This window comes from Ipomoea nil, unplaced genomic scaffold (genome assembly GCF_001879475.1).
Source record: "Ipomoea nil cultivar Tokyo-kokei standard unplaced genomic scaffold, Asagao_1.1 scaffold2480, whole genome shotgun sequence".
Classification (NCBI taxonomy): domain Eukaryota; kingdom Viridiplantae; phylum Streptophyta; class Magnoliopsida; order Solanales; family Convolvulaceae; genus Ipomoea; species Ipomoea nil.
In genome coordinates, this window is record NW_017618908.1 from 2559119 (window position 1) to 2585478 (window position 26360).

General features: G+C 34.8%; 5 protein-coding genes across 8 annotated transcripts; 4 read left to right on the top strand and 1 right to left on the bottom strand.

Moving 5' to 3' along the window:
* The first annotated feature begins 240 nt into the window (after positions 1 to 240).
* LOC109152998 (FAD-dependent urate hydroxylase-like) lies at positions 241 to 3367 on the top strand. Its single transcript, XM_019300711.1, has 7 exons — positions 241 to 550; positions 636 to 782; positions 871 to 939; positions 1023 to 1185; positions 1262 to 1493; positions 1634 to 2192; positions 3245 to 3367. The coding sequence occupies exons 1-6, from the start codon at positions 477 to 479 to the stop codon at positions 2167 to 2169; spliced, it is 1221 nt and encodes a 406-aa protein (XP_019156256.1). The 5' UTR covers positions 241 to 476; the 3' UTR covers positions 2170 to 2192; positions 3245 to 3367.
* A 3030-nt stretch (positions 3368 to 6397) lies between these two features.
* LOC109152686 (expansin-A11-like) lies at positions 6398 to 8880 on the top strand. The gene is made up of 3 exons (XM_019300337.1): positions 6398 to 6926; positions 7497 to 7818; positions 8272 to 8880. The coding sequence occupies exons 1-3, from the start codon at positions 6785 to 6787 to the stop codon at positions 8579 to 8581; spliced, it is 774 nt and encodes a 257-aa protein (XP_019155882.1). The 5' UTR covers positions 6398 to 6784; the 3' UTR covers positions 8582 to 8880.
* Positions 8881 to 10718: 1838 nt separating this feature from the next.
* LOC109152647 (protein Simiate) lies at positions 10719 to 13646 on the top strand. Of its 2 annotated transcripts, none has more exons than XM_019300291.1 (6): positions 10719 to 11018; positions 11194 to 11242; positions 11322 to 11448; positions 12852 to 12922; positions 13014 to 13086; positions 13311 to 13646. In XM_019300291.1, the coding sequence occupies exons 1-6, from the start codon at positions 10784 to 10786 to the stop codon at positions 13422 to 13424; spliced, it is 669 nt and encodes a 222-aa protein (XP_019155836.1). In that variant the 5' UTR covers positions 10719 to 10783; the 3' UTR covers positions 13425 to 13646. The 2 variants fall into 2 exon arrangements, with proteins under 2 accessions (XP_019155836.1, XP_019155837.1); XM_019300292.1 differs by having other exon boundaries at positions 12852 to 12890; positions 13311 to 13326.
* Positions 13647 to 14340: 694 nt separating this feature from the next.
* On the bottom strand, positions 14341 to 16497 carry LOC109152646 (UPF0496 protein At1g20180-like). The gene is made up of 3 exons (XM_019300290.1): positions 16321 to 16497; positions 14726 to 15907; positions 14341 to 14636 (listed from the first exon to the last, which is right to left on the bottom strand). Exons 1-2 carry the CDS (start codon positions 16382 to 16384, stop codon positions 14730 to 14732), a joined length of 1242 nt encoding a protein of 413 aa, XP_019155835.1. The 5' UTR covers positions 16385 to 16497; the 3' UTR covers positions 14341 to 14636; positions 14726 to 14729.
* Positions 16498 to 22702: 6205 nt separating this feature from the next.
* LOC109152689 (bZIP transcription factor 27-like) lies at positions 22703 to 25019 on the top strand. 3 transcript variants are annotated; one of them, XR_002049408.1, is made up of 5 exons: positions 22703 to 23071; positions 23246 to 23323; positions 23465 to 23582; positions 24693 to 24766; positions 24863 to 25019. XR_002049408.1 is itself a non-coding variant. In XM_019300339.1 (3 exons), exons 1-3 carry the CDS (start codon positions 22739 to 22741, stop codon positions 23540 to 23542), a joined length of 489 nt encoding a protein of 162 aa, XP_019155884.1. In that variant the 5' UTR covers positions 22703 to 22738; the 3' UTR covers positions 23543 to 23693. The 3 variants fall into 3 exon arrangements, 1 of the variants encoding a protein (XP_019155884.1); XR_002049409.1 differs by having other exon boundaries at positions 23465 to 23579; XM_019300339.1 differs by lacking the exons at positions 24693 to 24766; positions 24863 to 25019 and having other exon boundaries at positions 23465 to 23693.
* Positions 25020 to 26360: the final 1341 nt, after the last annotated feature.

The window sequence follows — 26360 nt, forward strand, 5'->3', positions numbered from 1 at the left end:
CATTTAAAACTAAAAAAAATCAAGAACCCAAGTTTTTTGCTGTCTGGTTCCAAGTCATGTTCCGCACAAATCTTGATTATTATGAAGGGAAAACCGGGTGCATCCTATAGATGGGAACCCATATTTGAAACCTGATTTTATGCTGTGTATTGGGATATTAAAGAAAATGGTATTTTCTAGGCCTTCTAATTTTTTATTATTTTATTTATTTTTTTTTAAAAAAAGATGTTAGTGGCCTAGTGGCCTTAGCTTTTGTCTGGAGTTGTTTGTGAGCTTATGTAGAAGAAATGAAGAATAATTTTCTGTCCAAATAAACTAATGCTCCAGCATGGATCACACCGATGGTGACTTCTTGTCTGTTTGTACAAGAGAGTAGTCAAATGTTTTTGTGTCTGTCGTTTTCTTTGGTTGGATGCTCCTCTTAGTGGTGTATCTCCTTTGTTGACTGGAGTTTGGAGCAAATAGAGGAGGGTGAAATGGAGACAACAGTGGATATTGTTATTGCCGGTGGTGGAATTGCAGGTCTCGCTACTTCTTTGGGACTTCACAGGTACCAATTCAAACACTTCTTTGCTGCACCCATAGCTAGCTGTTGATTGATTGTTACTTGCATCTAAATCTAATCTGTTCTTTAGGCTGGGGCTGCAGAGCTTAGTTTTGGAATCATCCGAGTCTTTAAGAGCCGGAGGGTTTGGGTTTATGTTGTGGAATAACGCCTGGAGGGCACTCGAAGCTCTGGGCGTTGCAGATTCCCTCAGACCACATTCTCTTCCCATTAAAGAGTTAGCAAACTCGATCTTTATTTTGTGAATTATGCGAAAGAATCAGTTTCTCAGGCTTTAATTTATTGGTGGTGAATGAATGGTACAGGCTTCGAGTTTTCTCTGCAGATTCCGGGCTTCAGACCTCATCTGTGCCGTTGGATGTGTACAAGAATAGGTATACTTTATCATGATTGATTTCTTTTTCCAGCTTTCATATATATCAGCCAATCTATGAGTATATATATCGTGTTGTATTAGAAACTCTGAAAGCCGATGCTTGAGAAGGAAGCTGTTACTCGAGACATTAGAGAAAGAACTTCCCCAAGGAACTGTCAGGTATTCTTCTAAGGTTGTTTTGATTGAAGAATCAGGACCCTTCAAATTGGTTCATCTGGCAGATGGATCCATTGTCAGAACAAAGGTAAAAGTATAAACAATTGAATGATGCGTTCTGTTTCAACTAAAAGTTTAAACTGATAGTGAAACTTCAACGTAAGGTCTTGATTGGGTGTGATGGAGTGAAGTCTGTGGTGGCGAACTGGTTAGGACTCGAAAAACCGGTTGATTCGAAGAGGATAGGCATTAGGGGATTTGTCGAGTATCCAAACAAACATGGTTTCGAGCCCAATTTCTATCTTCTCATTGGCGTTGGAGTTCGCTTTGGCATTCTTCCTTATGATGACAATGGCTTGTATTGGTTCTACAATTTCACTCCATCCATTGCAGGCTGTAAGCAAAATTCTCTGCACTGCTTTCCATATTCTGTAGCTGAAGATGCTGAGCATGGCTTGGATTGACAGAGCTTATTTAGGAGCTTATAACTTATTTTAAAATACTAATAAGTTTTCACGTTTCCAATTCGGTAACAGTTGATCAAAGTGCAAAAAAAGACCCTGTTAAGCTGAAGGAGTTCGTGTTGAGCAAGATCAAGAACGCGTCGAATGAAGTAAAGGGCGTTGTGGAGAGAACGCCACTCGACTGCATTTCGTGTGTTAGGTTGAAACTGAGACTGCCGTGGAATGTTTTGGTGCGAGACATTGTTAGAGACAACATTTGTGTTGCGGGTGATGCCCTTCATCCTATGACACCCGACATTGGCCAAGGTGCCTGTTCGGCTCTGGAAGACAGCGTTATCCTTGCCCGTCGCCTAGGAGAAGCGTTGAAACCGGGTGGAGGCGTTGTAGATGAAGAATTTAGGAGGATCAGAAATGGGCTTGATAGGTATGGCAAGGAGAGGAGATGGAGAAGCTTTCTGCTCATCAGTTGTTCTTATTTGATTGGTTTCATTCAAGAGAGTGATAATAGAGTGGTGAGATTCTTGAGGGAGAAGTTCTTGGCTAGATACAGTTTGGCCATAGTATTGGGCATGGCTGATTTTGATTGTGGGAAACTTGTGTTTTCTTGATCTTCCCCAAGTCAAGAATTTTGATTAGTTGGGAGAAGAATTTTGATCTAATTAGAATTAACTCTATACGATAGTCTAATTGGCGGCAAATTATGCCCTGGAAACGTGTTCATCGTGAATGGTGAACACAAGGTCAAACGACGTCGTTTTTAGGCAAAAAAAAAAAAAAATCGCGGATGTGAAGTTAACGGCGCGCGTTGATCAAATTATGAATTTTCTGTTATGAGATTATGAATTTTCATAAAATTCATAATCTCATAACAGAAAATTCATAATCGCATAACAGAAAATTCATAATCGCAAACAGAAAATTCATAATCTCATAATAGAAAATTCATAATCTTATAACAGAAAATTCATAATCTCATGGTTCCAAAGTGAATGTGTAGGCATGGTTCCAAAGTGAATTTGCAGGCATGGATTCATAATTTATGAATGTCCGTGATTTTGGACGGGAATGTGTAGGCATGGTTCCAAAGTGAATGTGCAGGCATGAATTTATAATTTATGAATGTCCGAAATCATTGTTCACTTCAAATTAAAGTGAAACCGCAAAATGTAAAAATGAAGAAGAAAAGTCACGCAATTAATTAAGAAAAAAAAATAATAATAACGGTGTACTAACCCCGTTAGAACCGTGTTCACCACTCACATGGTGAACACGGTTCCATGGCATAATGCTCCCTAATTGGCACAATAACTTAAACAATAAATTCAATTTATTAAGTTCTATATCGTCATTACGTAATGTAAACACAAATCATTACCTCCAATCTGATCTTCACTATCACTATTTATTACATATGTTCAACAACATTGAAATAAATCAACAAATTTGAATTTGGGTCTATGCACCCCCAATGAAAGAGCTTAATTTTTTTGATAATCATATTCAAATTAATTAAGGAAAACATAGCTCTAGGCCGAAAACCGCTTGAATATTTTGATTTTCGATTCAGTTTTAATTATAAAGGAAAAAAAATTATTTTTTTGGGTCGAATTATCAATTTTTTAAAGATAAAATCGAAAATCAATCGAAAAACTGAAGATTAATCTAAAGGGGAAAAAAAAACTATCCTCATCCCATTTACATTTTGCAAGTCTATAGTCTATCACATTAATTTTAATCACTTATTGAATTGTACGGCATTTGTTAATCATATAATGTATAAATATAGTTCATTTATATCTCACTAAACTACTATTGTACTTGAGAACATTAATTTTAATTGATTATAAATACTAATATTTCATTTTTTCTTTAATAATTTAGTCTTTTAGCATTAGTCAAATAAATAAAATAAATTTAGCTATTTTACTAAAAAAAATTTAGTTATATTTAACCAACCAAAAACAATCAGTTTCGGTTATATTGGTTATGAAGGTTCAGTTAAGCCACAATCCACAAAGGTGTCATATGAGAACAAGGTGCTTGACAACTTTATAAGATTTGATTCTTACCAAAAACTAAAAATAAAGTATGAAATAACTCGACTATTTAATACACATACAGACTGTGATTTCTCCCTTCACCCATCTCCAATCTTCAAGCTGGAGGGGGTAGGGGGAGTTAATCCTTCTTATCAAAACAAGGATCATGATGAAAGGCATCTATAATAATATATTAATTATGATAATTTTGTAGTTAACAGCTGTTACGAATTGCTAATCAACATTAAAAATTGTTGGAGGACAAGGATGACGTGTCCTTAAAAGGCCACATAATCATATCAGTACATGTGCATCACACATGATAACAGTGGTGATGTTTCACATAATGTCAAAACTCAAAAGAGATCCATGTGAGGTTGCATGAGATGATTTCTATAGGAGCTATATATATATTATATGTTTTTATCACTAGAGGACATTCAATATGTTTTACCCTTTAAAGATTCCAAGTGTTTTTCTTCAAATACCAACAAATTCATGTTTTTTTTTTCTTCCTTGGTGTGATGGTTATTACACCATTGGTTCCAAAACACCAAATCATGTTTTAAATTAAATGTAATTAAAATAAAATAAAAACTTAAATTGTTTCCTGTTCAGTTGTGTCTTTTTTTTTTTTTTGATGTTTTAATATAAGTTGTTGAGGTTGGTTTTCAAAAAAAAAAAAAAAAAAAAAAAAAAAAAAAACTTAAATTTTAACAATTATAATCACATGAGAACCTTTAAAATGTTTTTTTTTTTAATAGAATAATGTTCAAATTGCAAGCGAAATGCAACTGGGTCATCATCAAACTCATAAAATAGCAATTGGGTCACTTAAATAATCCAATATAATGCAATTAAACTAAAATTGATGTGTTCTATAGGTATCATGGTTACCTCTTAAAAATTACTGGTATTATTTTTAATTTATTTTAATAATTTAAAATAAAATAAGGTTAAAAAGAACCACCCCAAATAGGAAAGGGGGTATGGAGTGGTTTTTATTTAATTAATTTAATTTAATTTATTTAAAATTATTAAAATAAATTTTTAATGGAGATAACTACCACGTCTGTCGATACTGGTAGGACATGTCAATTTTGATTTAATTGCATAATTTTGGATTGTTCAGAGATCTTACAAATTTTTTTAGTTGAATGACTAATTGCATTTTCATGTGTATTTCAATTGTCTATTTGAGCATTTTTTTTTTTCATACCAAGAAGTTAAACATAATGTATATTCCCTATCAACATCAACTATACTAAAACTGTACATGTATGTATCAAAATATATTGAACCTATTAAAATGAACTTATAGTATACTAAAAATAAATATAAAATATATTATGAATAAACTTGTATCATAATTCATCTTGCATTGTAAACATCGGTACTACACAATTTATAATTTGCCGGTGAGTTGCTATCGGAAGATAATTGATCATTTAAACTTGAACAAAGACTATAATGACTATTTCTACCTCATTTTATTTGGTATGTTTACTCTCCAATATTATAATGATCAAACTAATATTTCTTATTTATTTGCTTTGTAATGGTTTATTAATTATTATAAGGAAAATGATATTTTCCTTCTAAATTTGATCTTCTGTGGTTAAAAAAAATGTGATGTAATTTTAAATATATAAATTTTATTCACTAGTAATAAATTAAATAATATAAAGAATATATTAATTTATAAATAGTTTGCTTGTGGGCAAGGAATATTTTCGGTTCTCGTAATCCCCAATAAAAAAAAGTTATATTTTAAATTTTTTGTGAACATTACTGCAATTTTTTGTTTACAAAAATTAATAAAATATTATTATTAATGCAAAATGCCATGAGGGGGCTTCTTGTGTGCAGTGAACAAAAGTCTAGTCTCTATTGATCAATTAAGTCATCATAATTTATTCATCCACAAATTGTTGGGTCAGATGTCGGGACACCTGGAGTAGACGATTCGACCTTGTCACAAGAAAACAAGACCTCACGGTTCTAGGAGGAGCTGAATTTTACTTGCACATTGTACTTGTACACTTGCCTGTTACTTTCACTTTTAATACAAGTTACTGACATACAAAGTTTCAATTATTTACAAAAATATCACTTCATTTTTTTTTTTTAAATTACATGATATGTTGATCTTATCATATTGACGGCTCAGATTAATTCCTATTTCTTCTTCTTGTCCATTTTCGCTGGAGTACAATACTCTCTCTCTCTCTCTCTCTCTATATATATATATATATATATATATATATATATATATATATATATATATATATATATATATATATATATATAGAGTTGCATTCAAATACAAACCCTCTTAAAATATAAACTTGAATCCGTGCACACATTAACATACTTATATGCACACAGGGTGCACTATCAATAATTTTTTAGATTAGCTCGTGCACACATTAACATACTTACATGCACACAGCGCATAGGAGGAAAAATCACAACCCATCCATCAAAGCCCGTGCACACATTAACATACTTACATGTACACAATGCATAGGAGGAAAAAATCACAACCATCCATCAAAGCTCATGCACACATTAATATACTTACATGCACACTGGGCACACTGCCAATAATATCTGGGATTAGCTCGTTCAAATTAACATAATTACATGCACACCGTTTATATTTTAAGAGGGGTTTGTATTTAAAAATAATCATATATATATATATATATATATATATATATATATATATATATATATATATATATATATATATATATATACACGGCAGTGGAGATGAAAAACATTGGACAATTTTGATGAGTTGACGGCTTGTGTAGGCAAAGGCATGTGTGGATAGGGGGAAAGATAGCAGGGTGGAACGTGGGAATAATTGATTGAGCAGATTCACAAATTTTTGCAGGGATATGATATCATAAATTTCCATTACAATAACACAATTTCCTACACTACTGTACTCTCTCTGATCTTAGCTGCACAGAGATCACATGCGGGGTGGCCGGTGGCACCATTAAACAATTCTCCGCTACCTATATATACACGCGCCACCACCTTCTAAACACCAATCAAACACTTTCATACAAATTTCAATAATATAACCCTACTAGCTTCTCCTCATCGAATCCGCCATTGATCATCTTCTGATCTTCTTTCTTGATCATTTAATTTCACTGCAAGTTCAAGGATGGGCGTTGTCAATGGTGCAGTAGTCATGTTTGGGGTTTTCAGCCTCTTCTTCGTCGTCAATGTTAAAGCTTTCACGGCTTCTGGGTGGCAAAGTGCCCACGCCACCTTCTATGGTGGCAGTGATGCTTCCGGCACCATGGGTATGTATATAAAACTCTTTAACTCTTATATATATACTCCCTCTCTCAAATTGAATGATCTCTGACTAGTAACTGATCAGAATAATTTAAGACAGTTTACTTCCTTACTATCTTTTGTTAAGTAAGATTACAATATGAGTTTTATTCATGATATGTCTTTGAGTAATAAGGAGTGACATTTTCATAAGTTAAAGTTTTGAAGTGACTAACCAAATTGGTTGGTGTGAGTGAGTGTACACTTTCATTCTTTAAGAGAGGTCGGGAGTTTGAACCCCTTCTCGTATAAAAAAATCAATGGGTCAGCATTTTGCCCCTTAATTGGACTGCTAGATATGAAAGAGGATTAGTCTAAGTATGGTACAATCTTAAAAGGGTCTCTTACAGGCCCTCAGCTCCTCTGAGTATGATATGACTTTAAAAGTATCTCTTAGTATTAGGACCTACTCAAAGACAAAAAAGAAAAAAAAAAAAGTTTTGAAGTGACTTAAGAGTATGGCCTACTCTATCCAGCAATCCATTATTAATTACCAAAAGTTAGAAGTGACCAAGTATAATATTGATTTGTGACAGGGGGAGCATGTGGATATGGGAATTTATATGCTACTGGCTATGGGACCAGGACAGCAGCATTGAGCACAGCACTGTTCAACAATGGAGCCTCGTGTGGGCAGTGTTACAAGATCATTTGTGACTACCAAGCCGACCGTCAATGGTGCATAAAAGGAGCTTCGATCACCATCACCGCCACCAATTTTTGCCCGCCTAACTACGCTCTTCCTAGCAACAACGGCGGTTGGTGCAACCCTCCTCGCCCCCACTTTGACATGGCTCAGCCCGCTTGGGAAAAGATCGGAATTTATAGAGGTGGAATTGTTCCCGTTCTTTATCAAAGGTATTTCTAATCATCCACCTAAATCACATTAATACCAAATTTAGCCACATGACATTGGTCTAGCAGATAATAAGTCACTTGCTTCGGCAAGACCCCGCCTATCCCCGCAGGCTGGCCTCCTTTAGGCCCGCATTTTGGCGGGCGTGTTAGCCCGTCCCGCCACAAAGGCAGGCCCCGCTCTACCCATCCGCATTGACAGTTCTATTGCTTCTTAAGTTTGAGCCTTATTATAAACATTGAGGGTTTGATTTTACACTGGACTCTTTGAGCACAAAAGTGTCTGTTTGTTATTGAGTCTCTAAACTATATTGGTTTGATTTACTTTCAAATGGAATGTGAACAGATTCATGAGATCTAAAATATAGTATAACAAAACTAGGAATCTAGGTTATAAAATAAAATTAAAAAATACCAAGTTTGGATTCTAATGTTATCATGTGTGACATGTAACAGGGTGCCATGTAAGAAGCATGGTGGGGTTAGGTTTACGATCAACGGCCGGGATTTCTTTGAGCTGGTGATGCTCAACAACGTTGGAGGGCCAGGATCTATCCAATCTGTGCAAATCAAGGGCTCAAAAACCAACTGGATTGCAATGTCAAGAAACTGGGGAGCGAACTGGCAGTCAAACGCCTACCTCACCGGTCAATCCTTGTCGTTCAAGGTCACAGCCACCGACGGTGTAACCAAGATTTTCTCCGACGTTATTCCGGCCGGGTGGAGATTTGGGCAGACGTACTCAAGCCCAATTCAATTTGAATAAGCCCAACCCAAATATTGGGCTTAGATTTCTTGGCCCAACGGGCCGTGGCGTGCTTGGTAATTTTCGAAAGCAGCCCGCCATACTTTTGGGTATGACCCAAAATACACGGGCCTAGATCTCTCTAGTCCAAAATTGGGGCCACTAAAATGATTATATGATACTTTTGATTACAATTTGTGCCCTCAACTTTTCTTTTATTTCCTTCTGTGTCCGCTTGTAATACCTACAGCTCCATGTTATATTCATATACCAATTTTATTGAGTTTTACCAAATAAATTTTATGTGATTTAATTTTGAGATTAAATTTGATGAGATTGTATGTAGTTGGAAATGAAATTTCATGTTGGTGTTGGGGCAATATGGTATATGGAGCAAATCCAACATGTCCCGTGAATCCGTGATCATGTTAAAAAAATCAATAAGCCCTTTTCGGATTAGGGATATCAATTGTATCCGCACCTAACGAGGAATTTGATTCCCCGGTCCTATAGGGACGAGGATGGGAATAGAAATAGGGAATTGGAGATGGGGATGAGGGTGGGAATGGGGAGTGCTCTCCCTGCCCCGCCCTGTCCCGATATATATATATATATATATATATATATATATATATATATATATATATGTGTGTGTGTGTGTGTGTGTGTGTGTGTGTGTGTGTGTGTGTGTGTGTGTGTGTGTGTGTGTGTGTGTGTGTGTGGTGAGAGGGGGGGGGGGGGGGGGGGGAGGAGGGGGGCACACAACACACATATGTATTACTTTGTATACAATATATGGAGTATATAATTTTAGAAGCATTCTTGTCATTGTATGTCATGCTTATGAAATACATATTGAGTTAATACCCAAAATCGTCCTCGACTATAGTGATTTTTTTCAATTTCGTTCTAAACGACTTTGGTGACCTAATATCGTCCCAGACTTTTGTGTTTCGCTCAATTTAGTCCTCCATTTGTTATTCCGTCAAATTGGTGTTAAATAAATGGACAATTCAGTATGTCAATATTGATCTCTCTTTACTTTCAACTTATGAAGTGCGAAATTCCTCTTTCTTGTACGAATTACACCCAGAATTACTCCCAGACCTGCAAATCAAATTTTATATTCGCAGTTTTAGGAGTAATTCTGGAAGTAATTCGTAAAAAAAAAAAAAAAGGATTTCGCAGTTCACATGTCTATGAGTAAAGAGATGCCAATATTAAAATTACTGAATTGTCTATTTATTTAACACCAAATGGACAGAATAACAAATGAAGGACTAAATTGAGCAAAAACACAAAAGTCTGGGACTAAATTGAGCGAAACACAAAAGTCTGGGACGATATTAGGTCATCAAAGTCGTTTAGGACGAAATTGAGAAAAACCACTATAGTCGAGGACGATTTTGGGTATTAACTCAATACATATTTAAATAATATGTTTAATTGTAAAATATCTTTAAATTGGGGATGAATATATATGAGTTATTTATTTAAATATTTTTTAATATTTAATATTTAATTTTTTTTTATAACTTATTAACGTGGTGGGGATTCCCCGTCCTCGAATAATTCCCGTGGGGATGGGGATGGGGGAATTTTTTTCTTCCCTGGCGGGGATGGGGACGGGGACGAGGAATGGGAAGAAACTCGTGAGCGGGGATGGGGGTATTGTCCCTCGTCCCCACCCCGCCCCGTTGGCATTCCTACTTCGGACGCCTAGGCGGCGATTAATTGGTGTCTACGCGTATATGTATTTTTTTAAGATTATTTTTACTCAAAACGATACCGTAATACATATTTATATATAAAAAAAAATTGCTAATCAGCCGACTAAGCGACCTTAGAGGCCTTGACGATCCGCACCTAAGCGGACTAGGCAGCACTTAAATAACATCATAAATGCTCCCGTTACACCTCTATCAATATCTCATGTTTTAGTATTATAATTATGATGGGGTGTTAGTTTGGTTATCATAAGATTCTAAATTTGACTCATCGTAAGAGCTATATAACTAGGTGATGATACTTTGTTGAAACAAAAATTAATGGGCCGAGGGGTTGGGCCATTATAACTCATCCGAGGCCCAATAAAGGGCCCAATATCGTGCTTCTTCTGAACAATCTAGCCTCCGACGAGAAAGGGCCTAAAATTCAGTAAAGCACTGCAAAAGCCTATAGCCGTTTTCCTGTCCTCCGTTCTCCGGCAACCGCAGAACTGCAATGGCGGAGCTACATGCCGTTGATGCGAATTGTATCGAAAACTCCGACCAAGTAAACGTCAATCAATCGCTGAGATTCTGTTCTTCTTCCGCTCTGGACACCGCCGGAAGCTCCAGAGCTGAAATCAACGAAGAAGAAGAAGAGTTGAGGAGACTTCTGGTGCCGAGGATTGAGGACCTTCCTTCTGTGCCTCCGTCCGCCGTTGAATCCAACTTCGTCACCTACTATGCTCCAGGTAGAACCATTCCTGCTTTCCTTCCTTCTCTATGATTTGTCAAAAGTTATCAAAAATCAGAAAATTTTTTAAACCCATCTAAAACCCTTGGTATGGTTATCAGCAATGGATTTGATTTTAATTTAATTAAATTATCAAGTTTTTATTTGTGCTTCAATGCTTTTTTTGGTTTCAGATTTTATAAAGCCAGGACACGATCAATATGTCCGTCGTCACGCCAATGGGTAATAAATACTATGAATTTTTGTTGTCTTGTTGATTAAAAAACAATGGTGAGCTGACTTTGAATGAATTTTCGTGAAGTTTGTGCGTAATTGGGATAGCTTCAAGTCATGTTGCCTTTAAGGATGAAGGTGGAATTACGGCGGTGGATTTTAATGTGGGGAAGTCTGATCGCAGTGGGATTAAAGTCACCGGAAAACGGAAGAAGGTGCATTCTAGAATCAATTTTTCTTGGTTTTATAGAGCAGAATGACATCTTTGTTTTTTCTACTAATTAAAGTTGAAACCTTGGGGCAACCCAGTCAGCTCGTAATCACATGATTACAAGTTTGATTCTCAACGAGGCTGTCTATTAGCTTTCTCTTTGTATACTGTACTCCATTCTCAGTTACTTTGTATACAAGTTCGACTCTCAACTGCCAGTCTCTGTGTACTGTGTTCCATTCTCAGTTACTTTATTGCTTCTGATACACACTGGTTGAGGTTGTTTTTAAAGGATTAATGTTTTCTGCTTTGGTAGAAATTATGTTGACTGTTTTTAGTATTTCTTACTGTTTAGCTGTGTCATTTAGTATTCTTATTAAAGATGCATTGTACTTCTCTGTTCTACTTAAATGATATTTTCTCAGATTTGATGTCACCTAAGTTTTACTGTCTGTGTAGGGAAAAAAACAAGGAGCTCGACTGCTCGAGCAATTTAAGTTAGGCTAGTTTGATGTTTGGATTGGACTTCTTGTTTCTCTTTATTGACATTTTTCTTTATCATTAGTAACTTTGTTTAAAGAGTTAATACCCAGAATGGTCTTCGACTATAGTGGTTTTTCTCAATTTCATCCTAAACGACTTTGGTGACCTAATGTAGTCCCAGACTTTTGTGTTTTTGCTCAATTTAGTCCCCCATTTGTTATTCCGTCAAATTGAGGGACAATTCAATAATCTCAATATTGACCTCTCTTTACTCTTAGTCTTGCTAAGTGTGAAATCCCTCTTTCTTTTACGAATTACTCCCAGACCTGCGAATCAAATTTTATATTCGCAAGTTTGGGAGTAATTCGTAAAAGAAAGAGGGATTTCGCACTTCGCAGGTCTAGAACTAGGATTGAAGAGATGCCAATATTGAAATTACTGAATTGTCCATCTATTTAACACCAAATAGACGGAATAACAAACGGAGGACTAAATTGAGCAAAAACACAAAAGTCTGAGACTACATTAGGTCACCAAAGTCGTTTAGGACGAAATTGAGAAAAACCATTATAGTCGAGGACCATTTTAGGTATTAACTCCTTTGTTTAATGCTCAGCTGCACAGAGGTTGCAGAATGGTAGGATATATCTTTAGTAGATACTGTTAGTTTAGATCTCTAGTTCATTTACGCTCCCATACTACCACTAGATCCCGATTTAATAAGGTGGCGGCTTTGGTTAAGTTTTTAATCATGCTTTACATAGTAACTTGTTGAATTTTCCTTAATGCTTCTAAACTTGCTCGGGTGCACACTTGTAAAGACGAGGTCTGCAACTGATGCAATATTTTTCACTTATATTTTTGTGTTCTTCCAACTTTGTCCAACCAAACTATTTTGAGTATTTTCCTGGTGTTCTTTTGCAGAATGCACAGCATTTTGAGTCCAATACAGCGCTCTGTAAAGTGTGTGCAAAGGATAATTCATATATAGTGAGGTGGAGGATTTAACGTTGCAGCCTTTCCTAATTGAAATTTTAGTTCTTGTAATTTGCTTACGCATAACTTATATATATTTTTGGGGTGCAGATGCTGTGTGAAAGGCTCTCTATTGGAAGTCAATGAAAGATTGATTGAACGCCCAGAATTGCTGATATCATCGGTAAAAACGCTTGACCATATACTAAATAATTTATCGTTTTAGTTGAATGATATACTAGATAATTCTTGTGTTTTATCTTTGGTATTGGGTGGTACAATCATTACTTAGTGATGCCACCTTCCATATTGTTGCTTAGATGGCGGTTTTTTTTCTGTGTAACTCCACATTGGATTCGTCTTATATACGTTTCCCTCGTGTTTTCTCCTTGTATCTATCTATCGCAGGCAGAACGGGAGGGATATATCGCGATCATAATGCCCAAGCCGGCCGACTGGCTCAAGATCAAAGCTTCCTTGCTGGGAAAAGAAGATTACTGTAAGTTGAGAACAGCTTGCTGATTCCCTGCAATAGACACTTTAGTTTCTCTATAGAGTAATGTGTTTTCAACATTAAACTAATCTCATTGATGTTTTGGGAATTTTGGGATTTTTTTTTTTTTTTTTGAGTCTATTGAATAGTTTTAGTTTATAGGCTTTTATAACTGAAAAAGGATTAGATATCTCGAGGATACCATGTTATTACGTTATGTACCATTCATAATTTGACGTTTGTTTTCTATTTGTTGGTTGTTCATGAATTTGCTTACTTCATTGTCAAGTTATATTACGTTGTATCTTTTCGTTTACGAATAAAATATATATAACAGTCCTATCTTTTCTTTCTTTTATGAATAAAATATATAACTTTTTCTTTCTTTTACGAATAAAAAAAAATATATACTCCGTATATAGTTTGACGCAATATCTCAAATACTCAATCCATTCTCCATATAAATTATTGAATTTAAAGTCACTTTTTGGAGCTTAGTGATATTTTCAACAGCCTATGTAGCCAATAAGTATGAATTTGCAAGGGGAAAATTTGGATTTTTTTATTGCCCAAAATAGGTTGAAAATGGCGTTCGGACTCTCGTTCACTAATGTTGGTTGAAATTTTCTGTCCATCTAAAATGGTTGAAAATGGTCTTTGGTAGATGGTCGGAATATTTTACTTCTTCCAACACCCATCGAAAGTGGGTAAAAATTCCTATTGCCTCTGGCTGGTAAACGAAATGCCAATTTTCTCGTCCACTCTAGGGGTGATAAGAAATGTTAATCGGATCTCAACTGTACAAATCATGTCAGTTGTGATGAGATTTGAAAATAAATGAAAATATAATAAAATTGGAGCAAATAAAAATTTCATTAGCGCAGCTTTATTGAAATATCAAATATTGGAGCTAAGAACACCAAAACAAACGTACAACCAGTATCAAAATAATGTTCTGTTCTTTATTCTTAACAAATTTATCCACCTGGACTGAGGGTACAAAACATCATCTTCTCCTACATTTGGGTGGTGAATAAACTACTGAAACTGCCAACTATGAAAAAACAACAAGAATCCAAATTGTACAATTCCTTACAAAACCTAAACTTGAAAACTTCTTAACATGCAACTTGTCACATCAAGTGCTACATTATCTCAATGGTGATGGTGACAAAACGCTGAATTTAACCTTTTAAACTTCTGTAGTATCACTATCCAGCAAAGCTAATTGTTGATTTTGCGAGACTGGCTGCTCACCACACCTCATGTACAACTTCTTGCACAATCATCCTCCTAGACCTGATGGTGACAGATCGAACGCTGGATTTAACATTTCAAACCTCGATAGTATCACTGTCCAGCAAAGCTAATTGCTGATTTTGCGAGACGACGGGCTGGTCACACCCCACAATTTCTTGCACAATCATCCTCCTAGACCTGATAATGTTGAGAAAACACAAATAAATGTGCTGCTCAAGCTCTTTCATCTCCTCCAAGACCCACTCTTCTTGTATGGCAAAATCCCTCGAGCTCACCACTTCCTTCAACACATCATTGCATTGCTTCAATGCCCACATGTCAGCTATGGTCTTGTTATGCTCCATTTCATCGCTCAACCTCCCCACCAGCCGGCTCACCGTACTCAAATCATTGATCAATACATAAAGCCCTTTCGCGGCCACATCAAGCTGCATATAAAGCCCTTTTCTCGGGATCGTTTCTTTGACCCTCTTGAACATGCTCAAAGAAAGTGCAATTAGGCCCGGGACGGCCATCGTGCAAATCACAAAATGCACTGCGAGAATGGTAAAAGTAATGGTAAACGCGGTGTACCCCACCAGAAGGGTCGACCCCAAAGCCACCTTGAAAACCCTAAGGTGTTTCATCCTCCTCCCTACCTTCCCCCGCTTCAATATGAGGCGATTTAGCAGCCCCAAGTGGTGGTCTCGTACCTCCTCGAACTTCACCGCCGACAAAGGGTTTCCGAACAGCGACAACGACGCGATTTCTCCGTACGCACGATTCACTTTCTCCTCGCTCCACGCCGCATTTCTCTGGGATTCCTCGATTTTCTCGACAGCTTTCTTGACGGTCTTGTAATCCGCTCGAGTTTGCAGGACGATTTTGAGCAGCGATTCGCAGATCACGCACGCTTCTAAGCTTAGAAGGAAGAATTCGTTAAGCAGAGGGTGGGCGTTAGAAGCTTGTTGGGGCAATTCTTCCATGTTTTCCTGGCAGAGCAGAAGCTTGCATCCTGGGGATGATAAGCTACTTTCATGGCGGCTGATGATCAGAGGGGAAGAAGAAGAAGATGAAGAAGAAGATGAAGAAGATGTTAAGGGAAAAGTGTTATCCCCTCCAACAATTTCTTTGCTTCTTGCGGCTGCTAACTGTCCTTGAACTTTGTCGTAGATTTCAACGTAAGAATTGGTTCTAAAGGCCGCCATGTATTCATGGCTGACGCTCGATGACTTGCGCCCCAAGCTACCCTCATTTTCGTTGGAATTTCTTCCTGCAATTATTAAGGGGATAAAAATTATAAAACAAACCAAGTCACAATAATATGCAAATAGAGTTAATACCAGGTCCTCCGAGTATAGTGGTTTTGACACGTTTAGTCCTAAATTTTCAAATTGACCATGGTCCTTCGACTTTCAAATTTAATCTGGTCCAAGTTAACCATCCATGGTCCTTCAAGTTTCAAAATTTAACTAGTTGTAGTCATCTTGAAAGGACCATGATTGGTTAAAATTTAATAGTTGAAAGACCATGAGTGGTTAATTTGGACCACGAATGGTCAAATTTGAAAGTCGAAGGACCATAGATGATCAATTTGAAAGTTTAGGACTAAACATGGCAAAAACATTATACTCAGAAGACCTCAGATGATATTAAGTTTATGTAAATAATAAGAAAGTAACTCACTTGGTGATTTTATGATGAAAGCGGATTTCATCTTGGAAAACTTTTTGAAGAGAGGCAAATGCATGTTGAGACGATGAAGCTGAAAAAGAACGAATGTATATATATATATAGAGAGAGAGAGAAAGAGAGAGATAGAGAGAAAACGAAGGTGGAGAGGATATAGTATACACAATTGCAAGGAGCAGAAGTTGTGAAAGCAACCGGCTTTATATATAAGAATATGCGGGGGGCCGGGGGCGTTGCTTGGAGATGGCGGCAACCTTAAGGCGATCGAAACCTCAGCTAAAACCAGGTACGTGGCAGCGTGCTGTGCTGGCTGCTATGTAAGAAAGAAACTAAAGGGGAGAAGATTAAGGATATGGCAGTTAGCACCGCCTTAAAATTGTGTGGGCTAACTGTTCTGCCTTTCACCTGACGTTTCTTTCCGCGACGTTTTTCACGCGGCTTGTAAGGGAACCAATGCAACTAATTACGCAAATTATATCATGCACCGCGGTGCATCAAAGTGACGTCGTTTTGTTTAAGGAAAAGAAACATAATCTTCGCAAAAAATAACTCTTTTCTTCAGTTTCATTTTGTATATATACACTGCAGTTTCAGTTCAACACAACTACAATTTCATTTCGATATAACTACAGTTTCATTCAATATTTATACATTCAAATATGTAAAAATGTTATTTAATTTTATTTTATATACACTATAGTTTCATTAAAACACAACTACATGATCATTTCGATATAATTACAACTTCATTATACAATATACACTCAAATATGTGAAATGTTATTCAGTTTCATTTTATATACACTACAGTTTCATTTCACCACAACCACAGTATCATTTTGATATAACTGCAGTTTCATTTGATAATATAAAAAATAATACGTGAGGCAGTGTCGGTTTAGATACACTGTAGTGTCACTCCGTTAACACTAATAGTGCGCAATTTCTTTACTTAAAGAAACGACGACATTTTGATGCGCGGTGCATAATCGATTATGCACTGCGGTCCACGATATAACGACTGCCTCTCAGGTACCTGTTAGAGCGTCTCTGATAGAGTAAATCGTGAGATGTGTCTTAATAATCTTATATGTTGATGCATGCTTATTTCATTTTGTGCTTATATGCTGGCGGACAATGTGACTAATGTATGTCTACTAATAAAATAAACTGTCATCAGTATCAATCGCTTATCACTACACCAAAAGTTATAACTAGTAATGAATATACAATTTTTTTTCTTTATATATACTTGTATAACAGTCAGTGTCACGTTTCGATCATAAGTTGCTGGACTTGACCATTTAAGTCTTCGTCCAACACAAGTTATATATTAACTTTATTTTGAATTAGTCAACCAATCCTAGCTACAATATTTTGAGGACATATAAATTTTATTTTGAGTTCATGCTATTTTAGGGTTTGTTTGAGTAAAAGTGTAGTTTCATGAGTAGTTTCATTTTTAGTTGATCCACTATAGTAACATTTTTATGGTTAGTTATTGGACATTCAATTCATTTGACCAAATTTGTCCAAATATATAGTTATGGTTAGTTGCTCCGTATATATTTTTGCTGGGACCACAAATTAGTTGATTTTTAAAAACCAAACACTTAATGGCAATAATTATGCGTATTAAAGATGTTACTGTAGGCATGTGACCAAAATGAATTTATGTACTATAGAGTAATTGAAGTAGTTTCGAGTATCACACTAAGTTATCCTTTTGGGTTACAAGGAAAATTGCAACAATAATTATATGAAAGTGTACATTAAGGAAACCTGAAAATAGCTCACAAATCATATATGCGAATTGTTGAAATTTTATAAAAATGTTGAAGTAATTGACATAGTAACATATATGGCTTGTAATTGTGACAGAAGATAAATTATAATCCGGTAATTCATTAAACCAATAATGCCCATCTTTTGTTATCACTTTTTTTTCTTGATATGTTTAAGTAATCAGAGATTACATTTAATTGTAACTTTCTAGCCTATCCTGTTTACGAAATTTCTAAATATGGTAACATGAATTTTATGAAATTAAACTTATATCAAAATTTGGGAAATTGAATAGAAATGCCATCATAATTTCTTGTACTCTACATCTCAATTTGGGAAAATTTTTGTTGCATTAATTAGGACCAAAAGTTTCAAATTTATGGATAAAGATGACAAATCAGTTGGTTTGGGAGTTAGATTTTCTTTGCCAGCCTAACTACCTGTTGGGATAATCAAATAAGAATAACAATCAAACACACAAAACCATTAGGAATGGCTAAGCTAATTTAAGAATCCTAAGATTTTGGTTGCTTGACAGTGGAAAATTCGATCATGAACCTATATGTTGACACGTGTCAATATTCTTAGCCACTCATCCACAAAGCAATGGATCAAACGGTGTAAAACGTTTTCGGATATACAATAGTAGAAGTAGCTTGAAAATCATGAAAACACATTTCGAAATTAAGGAAGAAAAAAGAAGGTTTACTCCATAAAGTATGATGAAATATATGGGCAGAAACGGTTCAAATTGCAATTATATTCATATTTTCTTTAAATATAATTATTTTATACGAAATAATAGTTAGTATAGAATATATTTTGTGTGAGACTATTTGACGTGCATGTTACGTGTAATACATAAAATCAACATAGTCGAAGGATTATTTTTGTAATTTTCTCCATTTTATTTTTTTAGTGAGCGAAATTTTTTAAAACACATTAAAAATAGTTGTTCAATGATTGCTGAATTTTTTATTTTTATTTTTTTAACAGCCATGGGCTAATCTATATTTTCAAAAGATGTATATCTGGTATTCTAGGTTTCCTCTCCTCTTTTCTTTTATTTTTCCCCTTATTTTTATTTTTCTTTTCTTCTTTTCCTCTTTCTTTCTTCATCATGTAAAGGAAAAGTAGATTTTTTCAATATATATATATATATATATATATATATATATATATAGTTTCAAATTTGCTATCAAAATTGTTCAACCACTTAAAAACATGGATGGAATTTTCAAATACTAAGTTATAAAATTTATTTTAAAAAGTATTATTTTTTGGTATAGAAGTGATAGATTTTATTTAAAGTTTTTTTTTTTTTGTATAACTATAACATTTTTTTTAAATAATAACATATTAATATTACCTTAAAAGCATTTGATTTTTAAAAGTATTCATTTTTTTGCTTAAAAGTGATAGTTTTTCATGAAAAGTGTTAGGTTCCAACCTGCCTCCATCCATCCTCCAGGTGACTGACATCTTATTATTTTCGTTAAGGAAATTATTTTTTGTCTGAAAAGCGATTTATTTTACGTTAAAAGTTATAGCTTAGTATGCATAAAGCATCGTAGAGTAGGAACTAGGCAATGAAACAAGGTGGAAGGTAATATATCCGTGCTTGTTTTGTGTATGCAATTATGCATAAATGCATAAAGTTTTAAAATAAATGAAAGTTGCATGAAAATACTCTCTTTATTTCTTGGAATCGTCTTATTTTATGTTAGAAATCATTTAGTCTTCTTAAGTATAAAAACAATGATGACATGCTACAAATTGCCATATGGAATATGTTGCTTTGTTGGTGAGGTATATATACATGATATGATATATAGTGATCAAATCAATCATGTATAGATATTTTTTATTTTTAGATCCGTCTCATTCATAAATCTTCTGTTATCTTACTTTCTTGAACTTTAATAAAACGTCTTTGTGTACCAGATAATTATGTTTAAGTAAGCGAAGGAATACATATCACGGCTTTAAACTTGGGTAGTAGTGAAATATCGATACCTGCCTACCTGGTACCTGATATCATATATTTATTTATTTGTTATTATTATTTATTAAAATTAAAACTAGACTTATTAGTTGTTTTGCAATATATAATATCAACCTCTTATTAAAGAACCGTTTAATATATAATTAAAAGGATGCAATTGCTTAATTTAATTGTAAGACTTTTCATTCTTCAACCGGTTTAAGGACTTTTCGTTGTTCAAAGAAAAATAATCATAATTAAATTGGCAGATTTCTATTACGTTTATTGCAACTTTGTATTTTTATCTTTCAAGAGTTCATTAAATCATCATTAAATGTACAACAAAAAAAATGAGCTAAGTCTGAATTAATACAGATTGGTTGTCGAAATTTTTAAAATGGGAAATATAAAAAGCATTTAATAATGCAGCTCAGGGCAATTCAGCATCAAATGGCAAATGTAAAAAGCATTTAATATTCCAGCTAATGACAACCAAGTGAAACGACACCGTATTCTTTGAACGGGAAAACGTTTTGGACAGAAGTTTTGCTTTATTATAGAAGGAGAGGAGATTATGTATTTATTAAAGATACATAATATGTGATGTGAATTATAAAAAGAGCAATTAATAATACATAAATATCTTTCAAAAAATAATACATAAATAAATCAACGGAGTTAATTCCCAAAATGAGCAAATACCAATTTTGGTCCCACGAGTATTGACAAAATGACAGTTTTGATTCACATGTTCAATTCTTACCAATTTTCATCCACTATTATTGTTTTAGTACCAATTTTCATCCACAACTATTATTTTTGTACCAAAATTAATCACTCCATCACCCCTCCGTTTAAGACATGCCGAAATCTAAAAATTTTAAGGGTATTTAATTTTCATCTTTTTCAAATTAAGATTCAAATTTGAGCATGAATAAAGAGATCTAAGCCCTAAGATCGATCCCAACTCGCAGTTTTCCTCCTCATCCTACCTTAATTTGATGAAGAGAACTGTGAATTGGAATAAGTTTTAAGGCTTAAATCCATTTATTCATGTTCAAATTGAGATCTTAATTTGAAAAGGACGAAAATAAGCTTAATAATTTCATATTTCGACATGTCTTAAACGAAGGGGTGACCAGTGTGATGAATTTTGGCACTAAAACAACAGTCGTGGATGCAAATTGCTACTAGAACAATAGTCGTGGATGAAAATTGGTAGGAATTAAACATGTGGACTAAAACTGTCATTTCATTAATACTCGTGGGACCAAAATTGGTATTTGCTCTTCCCGAAATGGTCCTCCGACTACGGTATTTTCTCAAATTGCAAATTTAAAAGTCAAGGGACCAATATGAGAAAATGTCATAGTCGGAGGACCATTTTGAAAATTAACTCTAAATCAACGCCTATTAGGTACATTGTGAAATTGAAATAATGGTCGAATAGGCCCTCGAACTACACACGATAATGCAATTAGGCTACTAAACCTAAAAACACTACAATTGAATCTTTAAACTAACCAATTTCATATAATTAGTCTAATTTGCAGATTTTTCAAGTTTCTAACAAGTCACCCTAAATTTAAAATATTTTTTAAAACATATTATTAAAAAAAAAAAACCATCTCCACCGAAGACGAAGAAATTGGTTAGTTTAATGACATGTGATTATATTTCGGGAGACGAATCATGAAGACGAATATGAATCCCTAAACTAACGAATCATTTATTTCATTTTCTTCATCTTTGGCCATGGAGACAAATCCATGGCCGGAGATGCTGTTTTTTTCTTTAATTTTAAATAATTATTTTTAAAAAATATTTTAAATTTTAAATTTGGGGTGACCTGTCAGAATCTTGAAAAACGGACTAATTGTATTAAATTGGTTAGTTTAGAGATTTAATTATAAATTTTTTTTTTTTTTTTGGTTCAGTGACCTAATTGTATTATCGTATATAGTTTGATGACATATTTGACTCTTATTCCTTGTGAACTTTGGTAACCAAATCTTAAATTTTTTTTTTTTTTTTTTTTTTTTGTAGTTAAAGAGGGACAATAAACCACGAAAAAACTTACCTAATTCTACGGGTGGCAGCACCCCCAATATCACTTTGAAGGAGAATGGAGATACCAACCGACGATTCTTTTAGAATCGAGGTACCCCAAGCATTAATTTGGCCGAGATTTGTCATGAAATTTGTACATTTATTCCCTTCGCGTAAAGCGTGAGAGAAAGCTATATGATAGAACTTGGAAACAAGTCTCCTGCAATCATCGACCAACGTGTCCACTTCTTTCCCCGTATTATTGTTGCTTGTCACAATATCAATAAATAATTTATATATACATGTAATTATACAAAATGAAATCTATAAAACATGATTACCTTAGTTGGTGTGCATAAGAATATTTTAATAATATTAACGCGATAAATATTAAGTTTTGAACTTTTACAGCAAATATCAGATAAGTTGGTTCGAATATTAATTTGGTAATAATAATGTTATAAATTCAAGCATTAACAATTTATCTTTTTTTTTTTTGAAACTAATAAATTGTGAACAAAAATACAGAATTAAACCCTTTTAAATACAGCTTCCGAAGATATACCAAAGTCATCATCGATACACGTGCACCCAATGGAGGAATTCTGGAAAGACATCACTCTCTCTCCTTCCCACCACCCTATCTCCGCCGCCGGCGCCGCCGCCACCGCCGTTTCTCACACCACGATCCTCCAGGAGTTTCTGGCTCTACCCACCGACGGCGGCCGGCCTCCCCATCCTCCGGCGACTGCCTTGTCCTTGAATACTCACCCCATCACTCCGCCTGCCCTCCCTCCCACGCCGCATCATCATTTCCACACCAGAAAACGGCCGCCCGAAACCGACGGCGACGACGACGACCGGCGCCACCACGAACGCCTGATAAAGAACCGAGAATCCGCCGCCCGTACCCGCGCCAGAAAACGGGTAACAACAAATTAAACACCCTTTCATGTGTTCATCCTCATCTTCAATTCACATATATTTCTTTCATTTTAATTTTCATTATTCAAATCTTCTTAGAAGTAATTAGTCAGAGTTTATGTTGTCTGGGTAATCACAAAGATCTGAGAATCTTACATTATTATTATTACCTTGTAGGCTTACACATATCAACTGGAGATGAAAATAGCGCATCTGAAACGCGAAAACGATAAACTTAGAAGGCAGAAGGAGAAGGTAAGAAATCTGGGAATAGTGTCTATTTTGATCTTCTTCAACAAACAAAAACAAAAACAAAAAAAAGTGTGTATTTTGATACAAAAAAAAAGTGTCTAAGGTGTGATTGAGTTATATGAGTTCCTTTAAATGGTGATGCAGTTGAGTATGGAGGTGTCTGCTGGCATGCCATCCAAAAAGAAGAATAAACTCTCCAGAACTTTGACTGCACCATTTTAAGAAGAGCTCAGAGTCTTAGGATTTGAGCCATATTTGGGTGGTTTGTTTCTTTTCCCTGTTTTACCTCCTCCACGCACGTGGAATAGTATTCCTATTCCCTCTGAATTCCAAACGTGCTTTAATTCAATATTTAATATGCAATTATTTGAAAGAAAATGCACAGAATAGCATTTCTATTCCCTCTGAATTCCGAACATGCTTTAATTCAATATTCAGTAGGTAATATATTTAAAAGAAAAGGTCAAAGATTCGAACTTTGTTAGTAGTAATATGAGAATTGGTATTATGTCTAAAGTGACATTTGGTCGAATCTCGTGGCCACAAATCCCTTGTACCTACTGACATTTAATTGGGTCTGTTGAGTCGTTGAATCACTGTAATTTACATTATTTCAAATGTTCTTACGGGGTGCAGAGATCCTTAACTAGGGAGATTCTAAATTTTGAAAGAAATAGAAATAAACCAAAAGTTTTTTTTTTAAAAAGAAAAAGAAAAAGAAATAAACCAAAAAAAGAAACGGAGGGTGGAAATAGCAAAAAAATCTTTCAACATTGTCATGTCAAATCAGAGAAACAGAAATAGAAAAGTAGAGAGTGATCAGTAAAAACCTAGCTTCTGTAAAAGCTGCACTGTTAAAAATAAAATAAAATTAAAAAAAAAATTCATGATTGTTGTCACGTAAAGATCAAAGTTGTGACTGTATTTTTTGTATGGTGGGCCCGGTGGGGTACATAAATTTTTTTGTGGCCACATAATTTTTTTTAATGTGTGTAGTGGACTAGTTGGCACGTAAATCATATTTAAAAATAAAATAAAATTGTAAGACACTATTTTTTTTTTTCACCATTTCCCACTCCTAGATGGCCTCAAAAACTAATGAAAATGTTAGATAAAAAGATTTGGAAATATTTATATTTTATAGATTCTAGTACAAGCAAGTTGTGTGGTAGATAAGGTCTTTTTTATGTTGTTTAGTGGTCCAATGAGGTTGCTTTGTCTTGCTTAGCCATATAAAGATATGTGGGTGTGGGGTTACTGTCAGACATGTTTGGCCAAGTAAAGCCCTTTGTTATCCCCCAATAGTAATTATATTTTATATGTATAATCTTGCTTATTTATTTTTTATTGATTTACTTTTTTGATAATTCAGGTTTTTTGAATTCTTCTAACTATATTTTGGAGTCTATTAACACATATGTCTTCAGGGTTATTGCCTATGAGAAGGTAAATTGAATCAATATAATTTTAAATTTAAATATTAAACTGATAATTCTGTACACATGAGCCTAACCTAAACTGAAATTTTATTGTTCATGACAGGAATCAAGCTCCTCTTTGTTGTTGAAAGAAAGTGTTATGTAAAATTTTTGATCTACCAAGCCAATGTCGTGGGGCAACCTTTATTATGATTTTTGTACAACAAATTTGGACATGTTTTGCTCAATTATTACTCATCTTTTTTATTTTCCTCCCCCAATTTCGAGTATCCGTTGAATTTTAATTATAAAAAAACAAATTAAGATAGCAATTGCAGCGAGTAACTAATAATACGTTATATCATCATATATGATATATATAATACTATCAAGTTTGATTAATATCTGTGTTGTTCAAACACTTTAATTTTTTTTAAAGGCAAAAGTGTCAAATAGTTCCATTTACTATTCGCAAGTGCTCAATTAATTTCTTATTCTAAAATAAAATCTAATTTGCTATATTTACTTTTAAAATTATGTTCGTTTAGCATTTTCTTCAAGTTTTCATCTTGGTCGGCTCCGTGAAACTCCCGATTAATCTGGGTTCTAAAGATTTAAACCACTCTGCAGCCCTTTTTGACAAAGTGGGGAAGAATGTTCCTTTTTGACAAAGTGGGGAAGAATGTTCGGCAAATGACTGCATCGGAAACTCCCATTATCATCATATTCTCGTAGTACGAGTTAATATGCTCTTCCGGAGCGTAATACCAAGGAGAGTTTTGCCACCATTGAAATGTCGGGTCTTGTGCAACGATAGTGGTCGTCGGAAAGGAATATGGAACTTGTCCCTCTCTAAGGCATTAAATGCACCTTATATTGAGGACTGGAGGGAGTACATGTCGGGAGATCGGTATGTTGATCATGTGTCTTGCATGCATTGAGGAGGCTGGAGGCGTCACAGATACGTCCACGTGCAAAGAAATTCCTAACCATCTGAGGCCCTGAGGGTGATGTGGTCGGATAGAGCGACATTTCCTGTGTTTATTCACTAAGTGTATAAGGCTTTACGATCGTGACAATCGGTCCGGGCGTTGAGCTCAAGATTTTTGCCCGGGCTCAAAGTATGCTACACAAAAATTAATAATCTTGGAGGACACAAACTTGTGCCTCAACTTGGGTCAAGTCGAACCCCAAGGGGGTTGGGTGTGACCGAGAAGTGTCCCTTATGATACACAGAGTTGAAGCCAGGCAAATATACAATCATATGCTCGAGGGTATATTCCCTATTAGGTATCAATATTGATGTTGATCAACATCATAGTAGTTGACAAACACAATGATTTGTCTCACAATTACAACATTAAAAGGTAACTATTATATATTGTGCATAACGTTGGGGGCAGCCTTAACGGAGTTGGTTGAGTAGTTAGCTTGGTAGCTACAAGGTTTTAAGTTTGACCATCTATAAAAGCTATGTATTAGCCTTTTTTTATTTGCGCCAGTTAATTATGGATAACCTAGACTCGTTTATCTTATAATTATTTGTCAAATAAGGTCACGATACATATTTCACTTATAACGTACATTTGAATAGTGGTTATGGATTTTTGGGTTTACAATAT

Coding starts and splice junctions, on each gene's coding strand:
- LOC109152647 (XM_019300291.1), top strand. CDS start 10,784: ATGGCGGAGCTACATGCCGTTGATGCGAATTGTATCGAAAACTCCGAC. Junction 11,019..11,193: donor CGTCACCTACTATGCTCCAG/GTAGAACCATTC, acceptor TTTTGGTTTCAG/ATTTTATAAAGCCAGGACAC. Junction 11,449..12,851: donor TCACCGGAAAACGGAAGAAG/GTGCATTCTAGA, acceptor GTTCTTTTGCAG/AATGCACAGCATTTTGAGTC.
- LOC109152646 (XM_019300290.1), bottom strand. CDS start 16,384: ATGCATTTGCCTCTCTTCAAAAAGTTTTCCAAGATGAAATCCGCTTTC. Junction 15,908..16,320: donor TTTCATCATAAAATCACCAA/GTGAGTTACTTT, acceptor TAATAATTGCAG/GAAGAAATTCCAACGAAAAT.
- LOC109152686 (XM_019300337.1), top strand. CDS start 6,785: ATGGGCGTTGTCAATGGTGCAGTAGTCATGTTTGGGGTTTTCAGCCTC. Junction 6,927..7,496: donor TGATGCTTCCGGCACCATGG/GTATGTATATAA, acceptor GATTTGTGACAG/GGGGAGCATGTGGATATGGG. Junction 7,819..8,271: donor GTTCCCGTTCTTTATCAAAG/GTATTTCTAATC, acceptor GACATGTAACAG/GGTGCCATGTAAGAAGCATG.
- LOC109152689 (XM_019300339.1), top strand. CDS start 22,739: ATGGAGGAATTCTGGAAAGACATCACTCTCTCTCCTTCCCACCACCCT. Junction 23,072..23,245: donor GTACCCGCGCCAGAAAACGG/GTAACAACAAAT, acceptor ATTACCTTGTAG/GCTTACACATATCAACTGGA. Junction 23,324..23,464: donor TTAGAAGGCAGAAGGAGAAG/GTAAGAAATCTG, acceptor ATGGTGATGCAG/TTGAGTATGGAGGTGTCTGC.
- LOC109152998 (XM_019300711.1), top strand. CDS start 477: ATGGAGACAACAGTGGATATTGTTATTGCCGGTGGTGGAATTGCAGGT. Junction 783..870: donor CATTCTCTTCCCATTAAAGA/GTTAGCAAACTC, acceptor TGAATGGTACAG/GCTTCGAGTTTTCTCTGCAG. Junction 1,494..1,633: donor CACTCCATCCATTGCAGGCT/GTAAGCAAAATT, acceptor ATTCGGTAACAG/TTGATCAAAGTGCAAAAAAA.